The sequence below is a fragment of the Sturnus vulgaris genome, chromosome 18 (genome assembly GCF_052056855.1).
Source record: "Sturnus vulgaris isolate bStuVul1 chromosome 18, bStuVul1.hap1, whole genome shotgun sequence".
Taxonomy (NCBI): Eukaryota; Metazoa; Chordata; class Aves; order Passeriformes; family Sturnidae; genus Sturnus; species Sturnus vulgaris.
In genome coordinates, this window is record NC_142260.1 from 3,651,538 (window position 1) to 3,666,939 (window position 15,402).

At 38.6% G+C, this 15,402-nt stretch overlaps 1 protein-coding gene across 7 annotated transcripts in view; it reads right to left on the reverse strand.

The window, feature by feature from the left end:
• The window catches only part of SBF2 (SET binding factor 2), a 231,263-nt gene that overhangs the window by 168,804 nt on the left and 47,057 nt on the right, over nt 1-15,402 (reverse strand). The window contains exon 1 of one of the 7 annotated variants that reach the window (XM_088175609.1): nt 8,913-9,074. The exons of the other annotated variants lie outside the window; for them this stretch is intronic. Within the exon in view, the coding sequence (XP_088031735.1) occupies nt 8,913-8,984 (72 nt within the window). The 5' untranslated portion in view covers nt 8,985-9,074. Of the gene's footprint in view, nt 1-8,912; nt 9,075-15,402 lie in introns of those variants that run through there. 7 annotated transcript variants of the gene reach the window in all.

Genomic DNA, 15,402 nt, shown 5'->3' on the forward strand with positions numbered 1-15,402 from the left:
CCCTCCTCTAGAACAGCTCCATTTCATGGACATCTTCCTTGTACTGGGGGACCCAAAACCAGATGCAGCTTTTTGGATGGGATCTTTCAAGAGCTGAGTAAAGGACTTCATTAATATCCCCTCAGGCTGCTGGCCGGGATGCTGAGTGCCATTTGGGATGCTGCTGGGGATCTCTGCTGCCAGGGCACACTCTGGCTCACGTTCAGCTTGCTGTCTAGCAGGACCTCGAGGTCATTTTCAGCATTTCCCAGCCTGCCAGTCTCCAACACCAAACACGACACGTGGTTCTTCCCTCCCAAACACAGGCTTTGCATTTTTCCCTGATTCATTTCATAATGCTTTCCCTGGCTCACTCCTCCAGCCTGCACAAGCTCCCCTGGATGGCATCCCTGCCCCTGAGTGCATGGGCTCACACATCTTCTAGGACCACATTCCAGTATCTGCTGGAAGCCAGAGCCTTGTGGTTTCTTCCTGTAACCAGTGCTGACCAACTTCTGCTGGCTCCTGCAGCACAGACGTTCTTAAATGTCAATTCCCTTCCACCAAGACACAGTTTGGAGCACCAAGTGGTCAGATATTTGAAATGAGACTTGGCAAATACCTGACTAAATGTATGCTTTTAATGGCAACACCAGAAACGGGAAAAGCACAAAAGAAAATGTTATAGTAATGAATGCACTACATGCAATTAAAAAAATATGCCCCAGAACTCATAACTGACTGCCATAATACCTGTTAGCCTATTTGCAAAACTGATGCTAATAATGATGTTTTAAAGAGCAAATTATAATATCAAAAGTAATGAGTAAACTCACTTTTCAAAATATGTAAGGAGTAAATTACCAAGTGTTCATAGTTGAGAAAAAATTGAAGTGTTCATATTTGTCTATAATTCTAAAGTCTCATCTGAAATAATTGCTTCCAGAGCCAGCAGGTTTGTGGGTTTGTAATAGAAATAGTATCCTCAGTAAAGGAAAATCTTAAAAAAAATGTTAGAAGGAAACACTGCCAACTGAAAGGAAAAAAAATCTAAGAAAAATACTCTGCTGGTCATTTCCAATGAATCCACATGAAAGTGTTCACAAAGCCCTGTGGAAATGTACATCAACACAAAACAACACTTAACAAGCTTCTCCCCCTGGCTCCATAGGATTACACAAATTTTTGTCTTAAACAAAGTTTAAGACCAAGATTGATTTGATACAAAATAAAGTCAAATTAAATATAAAATATCGGCTACTGTTCTGAGTAGTGAATAAATTACTGTATTCGTTGAATACAACATACTGAGAGAGTAAATGAAAGACAAAAATAGTAAAGAGCACTCCATGCATTTACATTGCTCCCATTTAAAGCATGTAATTACTTATTTATATGCATTTTAAAAGCCACAGTAAAAACACAATAAAACTTTCAAAGTCATTGCCTCTTTCACAATCCAGAAATTCTAAAAAGTAAGGGATAAAAACTGTCAGATTTTTATTTTACATGTATTCATACACATATTCATTCAGTCACACTGACTAAAGTCAACTCTAACTGTGACCCATGGCATTCCACGGATTAGGTTCATGACCTCAGAGCATTTTAATTCTTTTCTAGATGAGGTTATTAATAATGTTTACTGTAGTTGAAAACATTGCACATAAATTGCAGTCTTGTGCAAAATTTATGGCATGTGGCAATGAAACTAGAGCCTGAAATCTTAAAAGAAGAAACAAACACCCCTAAAACCCCAAAGCCCCCAATAACAGCACTTTTTTGCCCCAATACTGCTGCAGCTTTTAAGTAAGATCTCTTTGTTTTCCCACCACAAGTGTGGCACAGCTGCACCCCAAAGAGGATGTATAAACTAGTTCAGACAAGCACTCAAGTTTAACAGCAGCATTTACAGTCTTCCCACTCTGCTGAAAAAATATCTGTGATATTTCTTTACTGAAATAAATACCTACCAGAGCAAGAAAAAATTAACATCTTTTTCATCACCTTAGGTATTTTTTTTGAAAGGTACATTATCTTCAAGTAAAACCTGAAGAAAATGTAAGAGACAGTACAAATATACAGTATGCAGTGAAAACATACACAAACTCATTTCAAAGAGGAAGGATAACCACGGGAGGTTTAGTATGGGCAGTTCAACACTGTTCCTACTTAGGAAAATTCAGGCAGTCACAAGCAGCCCAAGCTCCAGAGTTCTGTTCCAAATGAACACAAGTGAGCTGGCCACAGGCTTTTACAAAAGCACAAACTTGCCAGCTTGATTGAAAAGTTTAGAGACAAAATCCCTGCTTGGAAAACTTCATTAGAAAAAAAAAAAAAAAAAGGAAAAAAAGAAAAAAAGAGTTTTAAACATTTCAACACTTTTTAATTACATGTTCCTGTATCAGAAATTGAAAAGTCAAGAGAAAAAAACTGACAGCAAGTACATAAAAACCGAAAGTTCAGCATCCACAAGAACCATTCCCTCCTCCTCCTGCCACATCCCAGTGGTGGCCCCACACGGTTCCCTTGCTGAGCTGTGCCCAGGCACTGCTCCTTGCAATGTGATGCTGCTGCTCCTCTGCCAGGAAAGCAGCAGCTCAGTGCCACTGTGCTGGGCCAGCCCCACTCCAAAACCCTGCTCCTTCCTCAGGACTCTGAAGTCTCACACTAAGAGAGCATTATTCCATGATAAAACTCTACCAGCAGCCTCTTTCCACAGAGGACACTCGCACAGTAGGAATAAATTCAGCTTGAAGGGAAAAACAAGTTCTAAAGGGGAGTAGGATTGTAACTCATACCAGCAAGAACCTGCAGCAATTTGTTTGTTGGAAGTCAATGTGATAAACCTCACGTACACCTGACTGCTTCTAGTCTAGGAAGTGGTGATGAGTCTGTGAAGCCTGGTGCTGTCAGAGTGCATCACTCAGGAGTCATAATTATCTTTTGAAAACAATCAATTAACTGTCAGAGGAGGAAAAGTCCTGTCCAAGATAAGGAAAACAGAATTACGTATAAACTCCAGCAAGTTACATATAAAACTACATTTGAAAATGATTGAGAAACGTGGCAGAGAGATCTGCTAAGGAATGAAGATTAGAATCATCAAATGATGGAATGAACTGGGCTGGAAGGGACCCATCAGGATCATCCAGTCCAGCTCTTGGCCCTTCACAGGACACCCAAGGGTGCCAGCCTGTGCCTGGGGGCATTGTCCAAACTCCTGAGCTCTGTCACACGGGGCTGTGCCCACTGCCCTGGGGAGCTGCTCCAGTGCCCAGACACCCTCTGGGTGAAGAATCTTTTTCTAATATCCAACCTAAAGCTCCCCTGGCACAGCTCCAGGCCAGTGCCTTGAGTTCTGTCAGCAGAGAGAAGAGGTCAGTGCCTGGCCCTGCTCCTGCCCTCTCCTGGTCTCTCCTCAGTCCCTTTCCCCAGGTGAACAGACCAAGTGACCTCAGCCACTCCTCAAACAGCTTCTCCTGCCACTCCTCTGGTCACTCTCCAACAGCTTTACATCTTTTCTGTATCGTGGTGCCCAAAACTGCAGATGGGACTCGAGGTGAGGCTGCCCCAGTGCAGAGCAGAACAGGACAATCCCCCCAGTCACTACTAAAATGTTTCATCACTCGTCAGGAGGAGAAAGCTTCTAAAAAATGATGATGACAATGGCTAAAATCTCTCAAAGAGGACTGAAAAAAAACCCTCTAAGAAGTCTTTCTATGTTATAGTTTCTTAGAGAGGTTCCTGGGGAAGTTCCTAGAACAAAACTGTATTTTGGAGGGGAAGATACTTTCATTTTCATTTTCCAAAATCTTCTGTATCAGAGAGCATGATTCCAAATGTTCTGTGTAATCAAAATATAAAATTAGAAAACTAAATTGTGAGTTTCTGAAGACAAGACAAGATAAGGTTATCTGAAGTAGGCAAATGTTTCATCTATTTATAAAAGCATTATCCAGACTCTTTTCTTGCAAGTAGCAAACTTGCAGAAGACATCAAATTACAGAACTAGTAACCCTACAGAAAAATAAATTACACTGGAAATGAATCAGAAAGGCTTCTCTACAGCTAGATCATAAATCATCCATCAATTAACAGCTCTTCAACAAAAGTAAATGGATGTACTCAACACAATAGAGTCAGTAAAAAGTCTTTTAGCAGGAACATGCACCAAATAAACTCTTAATCAAATTAAATTGTCATGGTATAGGAAAACAGTTCTTTTTTGAAGTAATAAGCTATTTTTAAAAGTAAGAATAAATGAAAAGAAATAAGAAAATATTCTTATTTAAAAATAAGAATAAATCTCTTTCCCCAGGAGATGCAAATTAGATCTCTGCTGGGCTCTGTGCATGTGTCACAGGGGCTGATTGACTTAGGGTTTTTCTTGTTTGTTTTCTACAGATAATTTCTGAACACATCACAAACATTTAACAGTAAATTCATCAAGTCCAGGGACAGTAAAAGAATCTGGAATAGTCAATACTAAAATATTTGTGATCATACATGAGAGGATCTTACAACACCAAACAACTGGATCAAGAAGCATTACACGTTCCTTGAGAAGGGGAAACTAAAGCACGTGAAAAAAGAATCCTGAAGATGCACATGCAATACCAGACTTTTTGTTACCACTCAGGAAAGGGAACCTGAAGCAAGGTTCACTTTAACCACATTACCTCAACTCAGTGTAATATCTCTAGCTGTAGCAGAATAAAGAGGTCTAAAGCTATTTGTCTGTTCCACTGCTAATTCCTGTTTAAAACTCAGCCTTCCAAAGTTCATATGGTTCCACAGCAGTAATACAGATACTTTAGGAAGGGGAAGGCAGCACACACAGAGCAGTGAGAAGAAATTGCAGAAATTGTACCATCAGCATTTTGCCATAGGTTGAAATTTAAACAGCAAATCACAGAATCATGGAAAGGTTTGGATTGGAAGGGACCTTCAAAATCTTCCAGGTCCAACTCCCTGCCCAGGAACAGGGACACTTTCCACTATCCCAGGTTACTCAGAGCCCCATCCAAGCTGGCCTTAAACACTTCCAGGGATGGAGTATCCACAGCTGCTCTGGGCAGCCTGTGCCAGTGCTCACCACTCCCATAGAGAATCCTCCTTTCACCTCATCTAAACTCACTTCCCTTCACTTTGGAGCCATTCCCCCTTGTCCTGTCACTACCTGCCCTTGTAAAAATTCCCTCTGCAGCTCTCTTGTAGCACCACTTCAGGCCCTGGAAGGCTGCCAGAGGAAGGTTTCCCTTGGCCTCCTCTTCTCCAGGCTGCACAATTCCAGCTCTCTCAGCCTTTCCTCACAGCATGGGTGCTCCATCCCTGTCACCATCCCTTGCTCTCCTCTGGACTGGCTCCAGCAGCTCCATGTCCTTGCTGAGCTGGGGAGCCAGAGCAGGGTTCCAGGTGGGATGTCAGCACAGGGGCAGCATCCCCTCCCTCCCTGCTGCTTTCTGCAGTCCCAGCAGAAAGCTCTCACCCCCTGTGCCTCTTACTGGGCTCTGGAACGTGGAGGTGCACTTTGCAAATCTCATTTACACATTTCCAAATTGCATCTCAAATTAGGTAATTTGCTCTCTCCTCTCTCTCTGGATCAGTAGAGAATCACACCCTCTCAAACAGGAAACCCAAAGAAGGGGTTGACTCCAACTAAAATAAAATGACAGCTCCTGAGCACCCCACTCTTACCTCATCCATGCAAGACATCACTTACTGTGAAACTGAAACAGCACATTCTTTTCTGCCACACTTAGAGCCAGTCATCTGAAGAGACAGGAGTCATTAAGTTTCCTTCTTTGAAACCACTGCTGAATTCAACCCCTCATTTAAATACAGTTTCCACTGGAGTGAGGCTCTTGCAACAGACAGGTAAGGCATTACCCATAATAGGTGAAATAGTGCACATAAATATGCTGTTACCTAACTCACTGTAGTAAATTCATACTTTAAAAGGAAAGCTTATAAGCACTATCATATTTAAGCAGTAAGACATAAGAGGGTGTGCATGTGCTGTAATAATGACACACCTTAATAATATAAGAAGTATGTCAACTATTATCCCATACTACACACCCTAAAATGCTTCAGCATAGATCCCATCTATGTATTTAACAAATGAAATTAGAATACTTAGAAAATATGTCTATTCAGTGGCTGATAAGCTCAAAATGTTTCATTAACAAAACCCAGCCAAAACATAAAACATGCCACCAAATGCTCCTTTTCAGGTCATGCTTTCCAGCCATTTCTTTTCATGATCAAACTACAAATACCAACTGTTAAAAAATACTTGCATCATTAAATGTATTCAAATTCTACAAGAAGAAGTTAAAAAAGGAAGGAGAGCCAATGAAAATCTCATTTTCTGTAATTTTGAAGTGTTCTTGAAAGCTTAATGATGAATTTTGAAAGAAAGGTACAGATAAAACCTTGAAGTTCTTCTTTTTGTTAAACTGCTTCTGTCTTTCCGTTTCAACAACCAAAGAAATAGTTCAATAAAATCATCCCACTTAGGTTATCTCTGTTAATTCCCAGTCTGAACTCAGGGGCTGGAGTTAAGTGGTTTTAGCTGAACTTTTACACACAATACTACTTGCAGTCTAAAGCCAAAGTCAGCACAAAAATCTGACATTTGATTACATTTTCCTTAATTATATCATTGTTCACCTTGGCTCAAACTGAAACCTTTCAGAAAATTATTGAGCACTTCACTGAATGCTATCTACTTAGCCTTTGCCACATAAAATACAAAAATAATTATGTTTGTGGCAGCCAGAATAAACTCAATTTAACACTGATGTGCCTTCATTTTAAACCAAGCTAAAATAGATTTAAATATTTATTAATTACATACGATTCCACAGAAGTTGTTACTGCAATTTTTTTTTCTCAGGCAATGCAACTCACATAGTGACTTTCTTCAGCTAAGGCACACTAGCACAAAAAACTGATATCAACAATCTTTCAAGCCTGAGCAAACTTCACAAAGTTATTGTTATTTCATGTATTTCCACTCACTTAATCACTCTTTGGTTATACAAAATGGATTTAGTTTCCTAAATCATATGAAGCTTTCACAATTGTATTACTCAAACTCACAGAAAATTGTAAATATGTATTTATTACACTAGGCACAGTTTTCCAACTACACAGCTGGAAATGCTGCTAATCTTTTGAATGGAAGACATTCAGACATGAAATGACCAAAACACATCCTTTTAAGTCACTGTATTGATGAAAGTGGAACAAGAATCAAATCTTGAATTTCAAAATAGAAAACCTCAGCCATGTTTATATAAAAGAGTCAGCCATAACCCAAACCAGCAAGTGACTTTTGGGAGTAATTTTTGCTCCTCGGTGCCAATACAAAAACTGGCTGTGGATGCTGAAAAGCTGCTCATGCAGAAGTGGCTGCTGCAAACACACATTGGTCACAGGAGCAAAATATTTAAATTGGGGGGAGGGGGGAAATGCACTCTCCACCCACTTTTTGAGAGGTCTTGCCAGTTCCTCTGCTTTTTGGGAGAAGCAGATCAAATCCAATATCTGAGACATGAACCAGATATGAAAATGGTCCAACAACAAATCTTCAAAATTGCAAATGCCAACAAGTCTCTACAAGTATATTACCAGGCCAGAATGCAGGAAAATCCTTGTGAAATAAAGTTTTCTGGTATGCAGTTATAGCAAATAATCATGAGGTGATGCCGAGAACTAGACAAATCTGGAATTCAAGGAATGTTAAAAACATTGAGGTCACGAATGCACACTGTAACTTTAGTACTCACTTCTTATCCCACTAGTTTGACACTAAATCGAATTCATTCTTCATTCTAAGCTTATAAGCCATGATTTTAATTAACATCTCTCTTTGTCCACTGCTACAACAAATCAAAAAGGAAACAATATAGTTTAAAAAATGAAGTGAGGTTGATTCTGCACATGCCATGTACACAACAGGAGTATTGCTTGTTTTTAAAATAGCACATTATACCATAGATGTGACAGTAAACTAAAAAACAGATCTTCTCTCTCAGATCAAACATTTTGAATTTATTTATATTTTTTTAGAATGCTTCCTGCACTCCTAGCTCACAGGTAAGCCTAAAAAAAAAGCACCAAAATCATAACTGCACTGGGCATTTTATTATTGAAAGCATCTTTGACTTGATTATAATCCAGTGTAATATTCTGCATGAATCCACACAAAGTAGTTACATAATCCAGCCTTGTCCTAGCAGCCTGTTTTACACACACCAGAATGGATTTGTGTTGAACTGCCTTTGCTTAGATAAAGAGCTAAAACTAAGCTCTGAAAACACAGAGACTAAGGGAGAAGAGGGAAAGGGACATGAGCAGAAAGTTAAAGCCATTTCTTATATTAAATTTCCCACAATTTATGGCAGACTGACAACAGAAATACCAGCAGCTCAGTAAAACAGCAGATCATTTCATTTGGAGGTGGGAGGTGTGACTACACCTCATGTATTATATTAAAATTACTTTAGACCTAATTTATAGATGTTCTAGTTGCCTTTGTCCAAGTAACTTGGCAGAGATTCAAATAAAAAAAAATAAAAAAGAGAAAAAATGCATTTTTGACTTAAGGATAACCAGCACTGGTCAGTAACAGGGCATGATCTGCTTTTCTGATCTCCTTTTGTTGACATAAATAAAAGATCATTTCACAGCAAAGTTAAGGAATCAGCCAGTGTAAAGAAAAGACGAGCAAGCAGTTTGGGGACACCTTTATGACAAAATCCAGACAGAAAAGCTTCTGCAAAAGCATCAGCAGTAGCTTAGAGCATCAGTAACCTTTGTTAGAAACATAAATCCAAGAAAGGCAGGAGAAGGAGAAGAGGGAATTTGGTTTTTTCCAGGGAAACATGCAGAGAGCAGGTGAGATTTTAAAGGATACAAACCTGCAAGACTTGTGATTTGCAGTCAGGGAAGCTCAAGTTGCAAACAGCATCAAGAGAAATCTTGGGTTTCATTTCTCCCTCTCTGCCCAGGTTCACTCCAGAGCTCAGATTTCATTAATTGCAGGCTGATGTGCAAGCATCACCCTACAAGCAAAGCCTGAACTGCCTCCTCTCCAAACCAACAAGCTGGAGCTTCAGAGATTCATACCAGCAGCCAGCTGAAATGCTTCACTTATTACTCTGCTATTGATATAGAAATAAACTTCCTTTTTAGTTATGCTGGTATCCATGACAGCTGAATAAAAGCAGCAGTTCAAGGGATGCTTTTGAAAATCACAGACACTGCAACCCAACAGACCCCAGAGAGGTGTCTCTCAGCAACATGAAATAAAATCCCAACACTCCAAGGATCAGCTGCACCATTAGCACTCATCTTCAAAATCTGCCACTTGTGAAGGTCTGGGCTGCACTGGTTTATTTCTGACACCCTCCCTGCAATGAGGAGGCAAAGAAGGAAAGGTTGTGCTAGGAGCAGTCCAGGTAAAGTGCTGGCAGAACTGCTGCTTCCACACTTGGAATCCATTACAAGAGGCCATGCCTGTGGCAGATCCCCACTCAGAAGTTCAAAGACGAAAATTCTTCTTGGTGACCAGCCCTAAAATAAGCACTTACCAATCACATCTGAATATAGTTCTATTTTTCTTATTATGACCAAACCCACACTCCTGTTACAACAAATATATAGAAAATCGTTATTTATTGACTTCTACTTAAAATGAGAGTTTTTTTCTTTAGAAAAATTCTCAGTCACTTATCAAATGCATACTGAAATTAGGATCAGAACTGTACAAGAAATTATAAAATACCACCTTACTAAATAATAATACAGAAGGAAAAAGGCCATCTAAATAGTCTAGCCACCTTTTGTATCCCCTAACCTTTAAGTTCATTCATCAATTTCTTTTTCCACCAGATTTTGTATAAAAGAATGCCAGATTTGTTACATGTTACTGAGATACAGACAAGACTCCAAAAAGGTTGTACAATAAAACCTGAAAATTTCCAAGTGGTTCTGTCAACTCCATGCAATCAGCCAGAAGCCAGCAGCACCATGCTGTACTGAAATGTTATTAAGCAGTGTTTGCTTTATAAACAAACAAAACAACATCCCAACCTCAGGATTCATAAACTGAGCTCTGTTGAGATTTCAGTTTGTGAGGTGGTGCTGGAGGTTAACAGGCTACTTTTGAAATGTGTTAAATTAAAAAGAAAAAATAAATAAATTTGGTAACAAACTCCCAAGACCTTTGCCAAGGATTGTGCATGGCACAGCCTCAGTCAGACACTGAAGCACTGGAATCAGCTTGGAATCTGGAAAGCAGAAATTTTACCAGCTGGGAACTGCAGAAAGCCTCTGCACTCATCTTTCTGTTTGGTTTCACACTGGATAATGCAATGATAAAATGAGCTGTGGCCCACAGAATGCACAGAATTGTGAAGCATCATCACAAGATTTATTAATGTTCTTTTCTCTTCTTTGGTGAGCACAGCTAGGACACACCTTCTATAATTTATTATGAATAAGCACCTACACTGTGTAAAGGTTTCAAAAAAGTTTTCAAGTTTAAGAAGCCAAACCACTAAGATGATTTAAGCCAGCAGAAGAAACCTGCATCAAAACACAACAAAATTTATGTAGAGTACAAACTAAAAGGTTGGTCAAACTGAGGGGTTGGGGGAATATAATGTACAAGTACTACTGATTAGAAATTCTTAGCATGAAAAGTATCAGCTTTAAAAAAAAAAAAAAACACTAACAAATTTGTTAAAAAAAAAAAGTAAAATACCCTTTATTTTCCATTAATCTGTTTTCTTGAACTATTAGAAAACATTCCACAGTGATTTACAGTCATAAGAATCAACTTCACAGATAAATTATTCCTGGATTCCCAGAACACATTCAACAACCCAGTTCAAGTTTCACAATCTTGTCTCCAGCCCAATAGACTGTGTTTGATTAGATGCACATCATCTGCTCCTTCACACAACCCCAGAGAGGATGGCTTTGTGACAACTGGATATATGGCTATAAATCCAACACACAACACTCCTGCTGGCTGGCTTTCCCCAAAACCACACCAATTCTCAGCTCCCTGCACAAACACACAGAAAAACCAAACCAACCAAGCAAAAAACCCCAGAAACGTCAGTCAAGAAATTGTCTAAATTACAGCACTTCAAGCATAAAAGAAATTCCATCTTCTTACAGAAAGCTGACAGATCATCTGTAATAAGGAACTGAAACAAAACATAGAAATTTTAAACAACAAACTGGAAAGTGGTTCTGAGGTAATTCAGTGGTTTTCAGGGTTGTTACATTTGTTCAATTCTCTCTCTTCCTCCCTGGCACTTACAGAAGATGATCCAATGGTGACAAGGTTTGCTGGTATTAACAGCAAGGGCAAACACCTGACATTCCCCCAGAGACCAGCTCTCATCTCCCACAGTAATCCACAACTTTGCTTCCTTCATCTCCATTCTGCTGTCCCAGCCTGGTGCCTTCCCTTGGCTCTTTCTGCAGAGAAGCAAATGAGCAGGCACAAAGGAGAGCCACCAGAGCCTTGGCTTTTCAGATTAACAAATCTGAGAACCTCAGGAGATTATCCAAGCAATTCCCCTTTCCATGTCATTCCCCATCAGAAACAAATAATACTGCTCAAAATGTTCATTCTAAATAGCACGAGCTCCACCTATTTAAACATTTATTACTGTTTACACCAAATCTCCTTTGCTAGAGAATCCACTCACTCACCATATCCTCAAAGCACAGGGAGAACAGTTCATCCTTTCATTTTATTTATCTGAAGTCTTCTCATGTCTAACCCCTGGCCATCTCAGAGTACTGCTTACTTTTATTCAGAAGCTAAACTTCTTTGATTCATGCTGAGCTCAACTTTGCCATTTGTGGAGACAACAGATGGGGAAATGCAGACATGGCACACACCTCAGACAGGTACAATCACCTGCATGTGACACGAGGACAAACTGGGAACAGGAGTTTTGCAGAACTACAGAACTGCATGTGATAGTGCACACAAATACATTTCAATTCATTTCTGTGTGCTTGGATCAACATAAAAACAGTGCTGTAAACCCAGAAGGTGCAGCACTCACAGGAGTTTTAACTGACTTAAAAATGTTTGTGTCTTATGCAGATAAACTGCTCTTCTGTTGATTCCAAACTTACATGGATTTGTGTTCATATAGAATTATTCTGAAATGATCTTCAGGGATGATTAGTCCAAAGTGGAATAGGTCACTTAAGCTAAAGAACATCCTCTGATGTTTAGGACACTTTCAGCTTTTCAGAAACCTGTGTCACTTTAGTCTACAAAATCCAGAAGCTAACATCCATTCAATAAGCCCAGATTCTAAAACCAGAATGTAGCTGCTTTACAGCATAGCAGAAATAGAACTAAAATACACCACATTAATATCACTCTAAGTTGTCTAGTGGAGGCCAATATGCTCAAAGAATATAAGCTGAGTCCAGAAACACTCTGAGAAAAAAAAAAAAATTAATCACTGAACTTTTGCTATCATCTGTTTCCTACTAAGTGCTGAATGCACCTGTTCTGCAATATGAGAATAAAATGAGAATAAAAACAACACAATGCATTTGTAAGTGCTACACTGAGCTCTGCCATGTAGCAGTTCATTCAAGAATTACATATGTAATGATTCTTGAGAGGTAAAAAGCATTTGAGGGGAAAAAGGGGCAAAAAAATCCCCCCACCAAAGAAAAAGTCTCTGCAGCTGACCAGGTGCACTGAAGGTTAAATGGGTGCTGTAGACAACTCTTTATTCAGGTCTTTAAAAGCATTAATGTTAGAGAAAAATTGGCTTACAGATCAGCTAGCTAAGACTGAAGCATTTAAAGATTAACTCCCTTAAAACTTTAATCACTTCAGGCCTTAACTGTCTAATCTGCAGCTCTAGTTGTCTCTTATGTCTTATTTAAAATAAGCAGTGAAATGTTCAAGCATCAGATATTTTTTCTCAGAAAAGATGTCTTATACCAAAGTGGTAAAACAGAAATAATACTGAGAGATCAGCACTTGAATTTTAGAAGTATTGCCTTTGACTGAATGTGTAATGATTTCCAGAGACTGCAGTGGAAATTTTCAGAAGTTTAGGACTCCTGTAAAACTCTTCTACTTTAAAATCTGGCCTTCTTTTAAATGTCTTCCACTGAGTGCAACTTTGAAGATAAATGAACTGGGTTTTGGTGGGGGTTTTTTTTGATAGTTTTTTCTCCCCATTCCAACAGTAAAAGCTCCAACAGAAGTAAATAATTAGTTAAGATCTCGGAGGTAGAGTTGTAACTCATAAATTATGAATGTAAAAATGAAGTGGAAATTTGTACAACACCAACTAGATCAGTCAGAATACGAATACACTTGGAAAATACCATTCCTTACTCTCATTTGTTTGGATTTTTTTGTATCTCAGGTTAGCTGGAATTTGAAAATTTAATCCAGTCCTTCATAAAAGCCATATTCCACATCCCTTTAAGAGTTCATGTCTGAAGCAAAACAAAAGTGCAGAAATGTTAAGCTCCACTGCAAGGGCTGTACACAAAGGAGGAATAATCTGATTCCAACAACTCCAGTTCCTCCTCTAGAAGGGAGCAGGCAACCTTCCAGAATCCAAAGGGATATGTGCAGCCTTCCTTTCTCTCTCAGTCTCATAACTTGGGTAAGTAGTCTTCAAATGGTTCTATTAAATAGCACTTTTTACCAATTAAAAATAAATTTTACAATTTAAGTAATTATTTGGAGAGGTGATTAGCTTGTCTAGACATATATGTTAATTTCTATACTTGCACTATACTTGAAATGCAAATTACTAAATCATGACACTGCTGTTAACTCCACCAGCAGTTACAGTGGGAAATTTCCTTACCTGCTGCTCACAAAGTGCAGAACACATCACATCCAGTTTAAACTCCAGACAATGTAACTGTTTCTAGGTATGACTTTCACTGGCCTCATTAAGATCAGCCTCCCAACACTGAGTAATGCAGATGACATTAGTTTAGCTAATTTGGCCCTGGGACAAAAATGACTTTACAGTGTAACATTACATAGCAAAGCTTCCTCTGATGTAGAACTAATTATCATGTCTAGAAAGTCACACTGTGAAATTAAAACTGCATTAGAAATAAGAAAAATATGCAGAAATGTAAAGCTAACTCATTCAACCAACATAAACTCTCAAGCATTCTTTCTACAAGCAAGAACAAGAAATTTGATTGTCCTAACCTTACACTGCTCTGCATGTCCCAGCTGACTTTACAGGGTTATTTTTACACTTCAGCTGCATCTGAAAACACTTCTCAGAAAGAGACAGACTATGGAGAAGGATACCCAAAAGTGTTCATTTAAAATATCATGGGGGGAAGCCATGTTCTAACTGCATTCTTTCAAAAATCAATGACTGAAATGCTTTTCTGAGCCAAATACTTTATGAAGAATGAGCATAAATCTCTCTTTACCCCTCAGAGTCAGCTTACTTTCATGGAACTGGAAGAAACTCACTCTGACTTGCATTTGTCAATAAATTGCAGATGGACTGCTATTTGTCAGTAAAATGAAGATCCTCAGATTCTAAATTGAAATTGTTCCTTACATTTCTCTTGAATAGCCCACAAAAGGTTCCAGCAAATGGAAGAAAAGCATTTTATTGCTTCTGAAGTAACACTCAATATATATGATACATAACATTAAGAAATATCATATCTAACTCACAGTTACATCACACAATTTAACAAAAAAAAAAAGGTAAAATAGTCTTCAGAGCCTTAGCAGCTATTTTAATTATAAATAATCCATTGCAAAAGACTCCAGGTATGTTTCACAGCAATCTGCAGGTGGCTTATCAAAGTTTCTGCATTCAGTTATAAACAGAACAAAGTTTAAAGCTCTGAAGTCTTTAGTGAAATGGCAAATGCAAAAAGTATAAGGTTAAGAAAAATCTCTTTATGTCATTTCAGGGGATGCAGACAAGTAGGAGGTGTGAGAAAACACTGACCAACATTTCCTGGCAGCATCATTCCCTCAGCACAGACTCATGGCTTTGCTCACCACTGACAAACAGAAGACACAATTTATTGAACAAGACAAATTAAAGTACTTGACTTGAATAAAATTGAATAGAGTGTATTTCTGTTGAATTCTGGACAATGTGTTTGTGACCAGAACATGGCTATCACATAAAAATAGACACAGTTTGAATAATTTAATCCTTTAATCCAGAACACACATTCACTAAATACAATGCCCTTCAGTAAAGTTCAGACTGCAATTATGTTTTATAATGACCCAGTTCTCTACATATTTATGTCAAATTACAAAAGTACAAAGACAGTCAAAGTAAAAGGTGAAATTGGGTCATCCTTTCTAGGGAAGATGTTCTCAAAATGATCCCT